Source organism: Camellia sinensis, chromosome 5 (genome assembly GCF_055761805.1).
Source record: "Camellia sinensis isolate YWXY chromosome 5, ASM5576180v1, whole genome shotgun sequence".
NCBI lineage: Eukaryota > Viridiplantae > Streptophyta > Magnoliopsida > Ericales > Theaceae > Camellia > Camellia sinensis.
Window position 1 is genome coordinate 95,418,863 of NC_138965.1, and position 10,738 is coordinate 95,429,600.

Here is a 10,738-nt window from a genome sequence, read left to right on the forward strand (position 1 = left end):
CAGACGGCGCCAAATTGTGTGAGTAATTTTCTTACCACACTGCCCGCCTAGTAATCAGCTGGAGAGCACCGGCAGAATAGATGGCTTTAATAACCTGAAACAGAAAGAAAAAGGCTCCGGCGGTGGCTCTTCCACCTGGGGGCACTCCGACGATCAAGTCAGTATATCTCTCAAAGATAATCAAGTGCTAAACTCACAAGCTTGAGTACAAAACTGCGTACCTTAGACCCATGGGGGTGCCTCTCTTTTATAGTTAACTCAATCCAAGTCCTACTAAAAGCATGACTTCTATAGACTTCAATTTAATGATTACTTAGGATTTCTCAAGAGATAAAGATAAACTCCTTAAGAGCTTTATCCTTATCTTGGCTAAGTCCCCTCTTTGTCCTAGGACTCTTGTCCCTTATCCGCTTATCTCGGGTTCCGATATCTTCGGAGACAATCTCGGCAACTCCGAGATCACCTCGGCGTAATTTCCATGACACGTGGTACCTCGGCCAAACACGTCGGCGTCGTCATGCCACGTGTTGGTACCCAAGAAATATATCCCCACAGTTTGACATGTAACATTTTTAGATTAAGGGGTTGTTTGGAATGACCTAAATAAGTGTATTTTTTGTCTTTTTACTAAAAGATGTGCAGAAAAGTAGAGAGGTGATGTGATGAAAAAAAAAAAAAAAAAAAAAAAAAAAAAAAAAAAAAAAGATGGATTATTTTAGAGTTGCCAAACTTGGCCTAAAAGTTAAAAAGTTACTAAATAAACTAAAAAGCCTATAATCTTATACTAAAAAGTTAAATATTCTCTTTTTTCTTTATTTTTTACACATCTTTTTATAAAAAATTAAAAATTCATTCCAAACATACTAATTTTTTTTATCTTATATTTTAGTCAAAAACTCAAAAAGTTACTAAAATAGTCTGTTTCCAAACGAGGCGTCAATTCAAACTCTTTTCAAAACTCATAACTAAATAAATTTTTTCTTTTCAAATCATAATTTCAAAACTTACAAATTCAAAGTATAATTCTATGATTAAATTATACTTCTAAAACCCTACCAAACACTGCTTAGGATTCTCGTAGAATAAGAATCAGAAGCCGTCAGACTACTAGACCTAAACAAATTTTCATGTCGCCAGTTAAATGCTTGATATTTGGACCTAGATAACCAAGCCAAATAAATGCCATCTATACAATTTTTCAATGTGGTATAAATCGTGTTTGTTCGGAGATTAGTATACAAATGAGATGTGGTAGTTCACTGGGAGCCACCAAACAAGATGTGGTGCTCCACTAACGTTGTATTTGGTTGGAAAGTTCAAAAAGAGATTCAAAGAAAAAGGGAAAAAAAAGATAATTGAAATGTGAATAAAATATATTTATATTTTATTTAATTTTACATATTTTTTTCTCTTTTTTTTTTTAAATTTTTTTCTAAATCACCCAACTAAATAGAGCATAAAAGAAGTGGTATACAAAGTATGTCAATGGTTATGAGGAAATGAAAATGACTGGGTCGTTCATAATAGTGAAGGAAGGGATTGCGATGATTATAAGGAGGGATGACGATGAATAAGAAAGGGTTTGGCATAATTTGTAAGGTTACAGTTTTTTGGGAGTAATTTTACATGAAGATAAAATTGTAAAAAGAGAGAGAGAGAGAAGTAAGGAATTAAATCTAGAGTGCTGCTATTAGCACTTGTCAAAATTTTTTGAACCCCTCATTTTATAATTTTTTTTTATTACAATTATATCCTAAAGTAAAATTACATTAAAAGACATTATGAAATGAAACACCCACCTATCAACAATAACTAATACTCTATAATATTGGACACTCACCCACACCCCCACCTTTAACTTCAACTATACGTATTCCATGTTTGTAAACCCTAAACCTATTACTTTTCATAACCAATTAACATAAACCCTAAATCTATTATTTTTCATAATCATCTTAAATCCTGAATGTGTCATCTTCATCACCATCATTAACGCTATTGAACTTGAAAGTTTTGCTTCAAGTATAACGTATACTTCATCACTTATTTCACTGTGTAGAGCAATGAAGGACGATGACAACATTCTCGGTCGTTTATCAGTCTTGTATTAACATTCTCGGTCGTTTTCAGTCGTTCTTGTTTCGTTCAAGCTGTTCGGTACTGGTTTGCTGACTGTTACAATTATGTTCGGTAACACAGTACTGAACATAATCCTTTCGTTCAATACATAAGTTCCGAACATTAATGCAGATAGTCAGTTATGTAATTTTCTTTGTTAAACTAACTTAGAATGGAAAAGAGTGAATTGGAATGGATTTAAGTTATGTATTTTGAATGGATTTAATTCATGTTATTTTAAGTTGTGAATTAGAATGGATTCAAGTTACACAATGATGAACAAATTTTGTTCGGACATACAGTGCTGACAGGATCATTATTGTTCGACAAAACAGTTTTGAACAAAATACATTTTTTCGGCTACACAGTGGTGAACAAATTGGATGTGTGTGCTTTTCATTGTGAAAATATGAAGATTAGTTTTCTATTCTGAAAATATTATGGAAATATTATGGAGATTAGTTTTCCATATATATACATTGATTTCTATTCCTACAATTCACATCAATCTTCACTTTCTCATCTAAATTTCCCAATCAATGGCAAATTCCAAAGAGACCCACGTCGTCGAAATCTTAATAGACGAAGAACACCAACCCCACAAGTAAATGCATTGTGTTTTCAGGAACTACTTTTTAGATGTGGTTAATGTTGGAGAGAGAAGAGAGAGAAAAAACTAGGGTTTTGAAGGGGTTTTGAGAGAGAGAGAGAGAGATAGAGAGAGAAAAGAGAGAAAAATCTTCACTTTCTCGTATGAACAAAAGGGGCTTTGAGAGAGTGAGAGAAAAGAGAGAGAAGAGACATCACTGATGAGGAGAGAGAGAGAGAGAGAAGAGTGGGAATTGGAATGAGTTCAGGTGGGTGTGCATTTCATTATAAATATGGGTAGATTTTGTAATAAGTGGGGTGTTCAAAAAAATATTATTAAAAATTAGGGTTTAGGGTTGGGGTCCAAAGAAATGGGGGGTCTAAAGAATTTTGGTAGGTGCTAATAGCAGCACTCTAAATCTATGGTGTAAATAGAAGTTCCCCAAATTATTTAAGGTAAATTACACATTTAACCTTCAAGTATAGACTATTTGTCACTTTGGTTATTACAATAAAAAAATTTTTCACTTTAATCTCTAAACTATTGGCCATTCCCACTTTGGTCCAATTACCAACCCCGGTCACAATTAAGGGACAATTTTAGAAAATAAAAAATTAAGTTTTACTTTGATTTTTTTTTAAATGTTTTTTTTTTTAGCCCCTGAGTTCAAGTCTAAAGCCAACTTAATTTCAAAATAATTTTTGTTTAGTTATTCAATTTTCAAAATTAGATTTTTGAGTTTTCAATTTGTATTCTTTTACTATTTTTTTTTTAAAAAAATATTTTAGTCAAATCATTTTATTTTTTAGATGTTTCTAATATAGATGTACTAAAAAAGTAAAATATTTGTGAATTTGTTTTTTAAAACCAATAAATGCAAAAAATTTAAAAATGTACTAAATCTTTATATATATTTTTTCATATATATATATATATATATATATATATATTTATTGTGGTGGTAGTAGGGCCATAAGCAGGTCTTAGCCTAACCATTAGTAAAAAGTTAGTTTAGCGTCAATCAACAAGGAACGGATTATACTTAATTAATTGTTTACCTAACACAAAAGACCAAGCAATGTGATAAGTTCTATGCCTTGAAAGGTTAAGGACTTCTCCAGAGGAAAATAAACAAAGAACAATATAAGAAAAGGAACAAAATTGGTATTAACCAAAGACAATTATCACTTGCTATAAGTTATATGAATTTAAACAAAAACAAAAAGCTTGAAAATACACCAATAGACAATCTTAAAATGCTAAGTGCCTCCTCCAAGATATCACATGTTTTGTGAATTGGGTTGAAGGTCCTTTATTTCTCTGACCCTGTTTGTTTTCAGAGATAGAATGGAGGAGATTCATTGTGAGGGGATTAATAGTGAAGGGATTGATAGTGAGGGGATTAATAGTGAGGAATTGTTAAATTACTTTTATATAAAATAATAAAACAAATAAAAAAATATATAAAATTAAACATTAATAAAAAAAAAAAAACAACGCCCAATTAGTACACATTAATGTGTGTTTGGGAGGGAAAAGATTGAGTATTAATATTTAAAAAAATTCCCAATATATAAAAAATAAAAAATTTCTAATCCCCTCACTATTTTTTTAATGCCATCTCTATCTCCTCCTCACCAATCCCCCTTCCAAGGGGACTACTAATACCAATAGATTAATAGTCTCCTCCCAATCTCTCAAAACAAACACCCCATTAGTAATCCCAATCCCCTCCCTATAACCCCAAACAAACGGCCCTGAGGTCTTCAGCTTTTATACTTGCTTGGCCACTTCCTACTACAACCACACGTATTTCCATGATCTTCCTTGATCTCAGCCTCCATTTATCCATATCATTTCTTCATATGAACTGTTTTGTCGATTTTATGTTTTGACTTGGTCTTGTTCTCTTGATTCTAACACCTGACTCTCAACTGATTTGCAACAATTAACTCCGTAACCTTTTTGACTTTTATTTAATTCTTTAAGACCATGTCACCATGCCATTTCAATAGTATACTTGTCATATCGCATCAGCATGTCTATCAACACCTAATTTTCAACTTTTAGTGGCAACACCAACTCATACATGCAAACAAATTAAGGTGAATTGAGTAATAAATTGTTCAAACTTAAATTGAATGCTTAAACAAGTTTCAAAATAAATTTAAATTTGACTTGTTTACCTCTCGAATTACTCTCAAACAAATTTTAATCGATCTAAACTTGAATAGTTTGTTTTTATTTTATTTTCTAATATATATAATTGAGCAGAGTCAAATAATAGATTATTCAAGTTTAATTTAAAAACTTAATGAGTTATAAAACATGTTTAAACTTGATTTATTTATATAATAAATTAATCTCAAATGAGTATTTAACGAGCTAAACACGAATCTCAAGTAATTTAATTTGTTTTGCCGCTAACCTATGATTTTTATAAGTAATAAAATTAGCAGCCCCCCTCCACTGCTAACAGATTTTTCATTTTGTATTTGTATGTTTGATATCTTTTGAGACACGTGAGTTCCTTCCACTAGTTAATAATTTCAACAAGTAGAGCAGAATCCATGAAAATGAGCTATAACAACTCCGCAATGCATTATTAGGACTACAAAGACAAAAAAAGCTTGATGCTCTTCAAAAGATATCAGACAACCTAGCTAACCAATCTAATTAACAACTAAGAGTTCACACAGAACATTTCAAAGTCTATTTTCATCCTTTCTTGGACCATTTAATTAGTTCAAAATGGGATATATGGTCAAGACTACCTTGCGCTGAAAACAGGTTCTGCATCCGCGGTTGGCTGTGTTCTTCGTGTGTATTTGAGTAGTAAACCCTCAGCAGATAAACCCGGCACACTTAGATCCCTATAAATCAAGGGCAACAAAGAAAAAATTAGACCACTTTTAATTAGACTAAAAAAAGACATAAAAACTTATAGATTAGGGCCTGTTTGGTACAACTTTTCTCAAGTTGAAAATTTGATAATCAGAAAGTAGAACTTAAAAACACCCCTTTGAGCTTCCATATAATCAGTTTTTTAAAGTTTAATTTTATGTAAATTGTAAGTAGAAGCTGCACTAAACATATGTGACTCCTAAAATAAATAAATCAAAGCTATAACCAACTCTATAAGCTGCAACAAACTAGTAAGAGACATTATTCGACCTGATGTAAGGCTGCAGATCCTTCGACTCCCATTTTGGCCGCTCTCGAAAGAGCATTGAGAACCGCTCAGCCGGGGTGTAGGGCAGAGATGAAACACTGAAGGCATAGACCCAGGTCTCAATCCCGAGCTTCTCTGTCAGAACTTCCCCTTCCAACATGTCAAAACTTGCCTGCATTCCCTCCGGAATCTTCCTTCTCCATTCCCCCATGAAATTATCTACCCTCATCTTGCCTCCTCTCAAGATTCCTCTAGCAAAATGCACACAAACCCGCTTTTCATCCAACCTCCAAACACCCTCCTCCACTTTAGAACCGAAAGCTCGCAAACAATGGTGTGCTATTTTATGAGAAAACCCATCTGATTGAAGCACACCAACGACTTCACTTTCATTAAGACCGTTCAATGACCAATCATTCAATACTGAATTGTGCAAAAGCATGTTTAGAATCCCATCCATATAGTTGTCATCCACAATTCTCCAATGTCCATCAATTTCAACTGCTGAGAGAGCTTGTAGTCCAGTTATGAGTTCATCATCGCTAGCTTGTACCTTTTCAATAAGATCGTCCCATCTATACAAACTTCTATTATTGTTTTCCATTAACACCTCATCAAATCTGTACGGATTCTCAGAGAGAAGCATTCTAAGCCTGTCAAGTCTTGGAGCAACCTCAACAAGTTCCATGACACCAGGTGCCACTTTGATGACCGGGGCAACCACTTTCTTGTCACGATCTTTCTCATCGCAATCTTGTTTATTTCCACACAATGCTGATTGATCTGAAGGGGGTATGAGTAATACAGAGTTGGAGGTTCCAACAAACTTGACGGCATAAGTTCTTGATTGAGTACAAAGAACTGCATCTTCATCAGGCTGTCCCCTTATGGTTACCCTGGAACAGAAGAAATTGTCATATTGATAAAATCCTAAGATTTAGTTGGAAATCAAGGCGATGTAATCCAAACATTTAGTTGGAAATCAATACAATTAGTTAATCTTTCTCTCTTTTTTTGTTCTTTTTTTTTGGTTGTAAAAATGATGCCGTTTCATTCATTATGTATACATTACTGAATCGATTGAATCACAAGGAATCATAACGAATCTAATGAATCAAAGGAATAGTGAATCATAAGATTCTAACAACCATGGATGTAATGACACTCTAGATATTAGATTTGTTACTTACCTATGGTCGAGGACATCTGGGAGAAGCTTCTCATCCAGCTCAAGGAGAATCAGATCATCATGAGGACCAAAGAGAGAATGATATGCAATGGAGACTGATGAAGTAGGATGGAGGCTTAATACTGCTTCTGCTCCTCCGCAAACTGAATCTGGTTGCTCTGTCTCCATCTCCATTGCCCCTTCTATCTCTTCAACGGGCTTCTAATTATAAACAATCATACTGAGTTTGTCTGTACATGAAGATGCTAAACCAAGAAATAACTAGAATCCATCTAATTCCCCTCACAACATGCTCAATGTCCAGATCCAAACGTAAGTGACAACCGATATCGCATAAACCTTTGACACTTGTTGGTGTTCTCAGTGTATGAAAGTTTTAGATTACAGCTCTTATCTGCATTAAAGTAAAATAAATAAGCAAATAAAAAACCCAAAGAAATCACTGCAGTAAACAAAGTAAACCTGTGATAAAACCAAAAGAGCAGTTCAGATAATAAAGCATATCAGTTGAAGAAAAGAAATTACTTCTCATAATCTACTTATCCATCAAATCCAGTTATTAGAAATTCGCTCAATGTAGTTTAGTAGCTGCCACATGTTACACAGTTACAGTCGTGCACAATCACACAACCCACTTTCACAACATTCATTTCACCATAAATTAACGACAAACTGGAAATCTTATGTATAAGGTTGTGCCACCATGATATGTAGAAGGATTCACAACTACTGAATGATCGTGCTTCACAATGTGAAAAAAATTTGAACAGGAAAAAAAAGAAGGCATATTAACTATAAAACGTCTAGCTAAAGTCAATTGGATAGTAACAATCTAAGAAGCACGGACACTTCTAAGAAGGTAACGTATCCGTGTCGTGTCCGTGTCGAACACCGACACTCTTTGGACACTCTTAGGACACGTGTCCGACACTCTTCAAAACGTGTCCTAATTTTTAAATTTTTACCCGAACACTCTTTGGACACTTGGAGGACACACATGTCAATCACATAAACACACGTGTCTATCGATTGAATACATGTGAAACTAATTATAAGTTTAAATAAAATAACTTAAGATACAATAATAAAACAAAAATCATATAAATTTATAGGAATTAGTGTTATATTGCATTTTTTATTATCTTTGAATGATATATTAATATATATAACATATAAAAAAAAAAAAATTACATATTTCATACGTGTCTCCCACGTATCGTGTCCTTCATTTTTTGAAAATTAACGTGTCAACGTGTCCGTGTCGTATTTGTGTCGTGTCACGTGTCCGTGTCCATGCTTCTTAGGTAACAATTAACATAAAGGTGCTGCCCAACATTCCAAACGTTCTTGAGACCATATTTCAATAGAATGGCAACTTCCGCAAGTAAAACACATGAATCTCTATAGCCCTTTAAACAGCACTAGCAACCCCCTGCATTAGCCAAACTCTCCAAGCATTTTGAAAAGTTGAGATTACAGGAAAATTTGGGCTGGTTAGTCCTAAATCAAAGTCAACCTACTGGGCCAGGTTTAAATTAGATTGAAGGACAACTAACAAACAAGTTGAGAAAAGGGTACTACAAATCATGTGCTTGAGAAACTAAGGTTACTTTCTTTCATAGTAGTCTTAGAGCATCTTCACCAGAAACTCTACATTTGAGTTGGCAAACATAACAAACAGAATTGGCATGAAAACATGCTCCACTCTGTGCTTAAATCTGACGTGGAATTGATACTTCAGCTATCCATATATGGTAGGGCTGAGAGAGAAGTCAATTTGATTCTATCATTATTTTAACGTTCATTTCAAAAAAGAAATTCATTCTAATTAGTAAAATAAAAGAGTTCAGAAAAGATTAAAAGTGAAAACAATAAAATAAAAAATTAAACATATTGGGTGAAGAGCTTTTTAGAGATGTCAAGATTGCATATGCCAATTTGCTACCTAAACCTTAATAAAAAAAATTAGGCATACCAATTTTTGAAAGTTTGAGTGGAGATGCTCTTGATAGTTTGTAGCCTTAAAAAAGTATTTTTTGGGCGCTCGGTTGATTCATCTTAAATGAAGTTCAGTTTACTTTTTCGATTTGGAACTCCTGCAGTGTGTTTGGATAATGCATTTGGGTAGCAATTTGGAAAGATAAAGGGAAAAGGAGAAAAAATTTAACTTATGTTTCATTCACATTACCCTCAACTTTTCCCTTTCCATTTCCAAATCCATGATCCAAAAATAACATTAGTCAAATAGAAGGCAAGATTGATTTTTTGCTTGTGGTTCAAGAGAACTGATCAGGGACCACAAACATTAAATCCAATTGTTAACATAGCATAAACAAACTTGTTTAATGTAACCCTTAAATTTTGTTTTCCCTCCACAAATCCAAGATCTAAACATAGCCTAAGGAGAGTAATGGGAGAAAGAAGGTCGCCCAAATACTTTGACCCACCCTTCAACTATTTTTACCAACCCAACTTTTATTAATTTAAAATCTCAAAACCCCCACCTAGCTGCTCAGTTCATAACTACAAGGCAATTCCAATTTGAGTGTTCTGGTTGATAAGTTTGGTAAAATTCCAAACAAACTGCAAAGGCACACCCCAGGAAAGTTGGAGCAAAAATAGCCAATAAAGACAACATCAAAAAAAAAAATATATATTGGAGTAACAAAATAAAATGTCACATCTTACGCATCAATCTTCCTTTTGACAACCATCGACTCAAATACAAACAAAAAAAAATCCATAAATCATCCAAAACATAACTCATTTTTTTTTTAAAAAAAAAAAACCAAAAAGCCAATTAAAATAGCCAAGTTTCCAATGAGGCCATAATCAACCTATTTTCATAAACATAGACAATATTCATCTGAAACATAGTTTCAATCACTCAGTTTGGTTGTTTTCGTTCTTTATTTTCTGAAAAAAAAAAAAAAAAACAAATTTGTTTCTTTTTCGTTTTTGTTTTCAGAAAATTATCCTCAAAACAGTTTTCAGACAATTTTCCAAACAGATTATTTCCATGAAAACTGAAAAACAAAAGACGCAATGCACAACTAAACAGAGTGAATCATTTAGAGATTCTCAAATCCGAATAATGCAACTATATATATATATATATAAATTACATGAACAAAGGCGCGCAATTGAAGATTTGAAGAGAACTCACCACCACTGTTGTGGTCGATCCTGCTGCTGATCTGGTCGTTTTCGGACGATCTAGGGTTGGGATGAGGGTTAGCGCAAAGGGGCAAAAGAGGAGAGTGAGGGGCTGTTCACTTTTGGCGGGACTTTGTTTGGGACCCAGGATTTGGAGGGAAAGTTAGAAAAAAAGAAAAGAAAAAGAAAATGATAGATGATTCTGGAAAAAAAAAAAAAAATACAAACCTATTTTTTAATTTATTTTTTAGACTTAATGACATATAAATGATATGATTAATTGATTATTAGAAAAGACATGAGAAAGTGAACAATGCTCACTAATTGCCATATCACTGAACTTAAAAATTGAGTCTAATTTTTAGTTTTGAATAACCGTTCTTCTAAAATTTACATTTGCTCATCTCTTGTATTTCTATGGGACTATATATTATTAGGTCTAAAGTTTAACGGTAAATTTATTTTCATGTGTTATGACTTGATAACACTTTACTCCTTATTTTTTAAAAATAAC

At 33.3% G+C, this 10,738-nt stretch overlaps 1 protein-coding gene across 1 annotated transcript; it reads right to left on the reverse strand.

Annotated features, from left to right (window-relative positions):
* Window positions 1-5,278: 5,278 nt before the first annotated feature.
* LOC114295105 (zinc ion binding protein) lies at window positions 5,279-10,377 on the reverse strand. Its single transcript, XM_028239297.2, has 4 exons — window positions 10,235-10,377; window positions 7,070-7,462; window positions 5,882-6,775; window positions 5,279-5,580 (listed from the first exon to the last, which is right to left on the reverse strand). Exons 2-4 carry the CDS (start codon window positions 7,240-7,242, stop codon window positions 5,478-5,480), a joined length of 1,170 nt encoding a protein of 389 aa, XP_028095098.2. The 5' UTR covers window positions 7,243-7,462; window positions 10,235-10,377; the 3' UTR covers window positions 5,279-5,477.
* Between the last annotated feature and the right edge of the window lie 361 nt (window positions 10,378-10,738).

What these genes read in the sequence shown, in the direction of transcription:
- LOC114295105 (XM_028239297.2), bottom strand. Translation starts at nt 7,242, where the DNA reads ATGGAGATGGAGACAGAGCAACCAGATTCAGTTTGCGGAGGAGCAGAA. An exon ending in CCAGATGTCCTCGACCATAG is followed by an intron (nt 6,776 to 7,069) that starts GTAAGTAACAAA and finishes CTTCTGTTCCAG; the next exon opens with GGTAACCATAAGGGGACAGC. An exon ending in GATCTGCAGCCTTACATCAG is followed by an intron (nt 5,581 to 5,881) that starts GTCGAATAATGT and finishes CTTGATTTATAG; the next exon opens with GGATCTAAGTGTGCCGGGTT.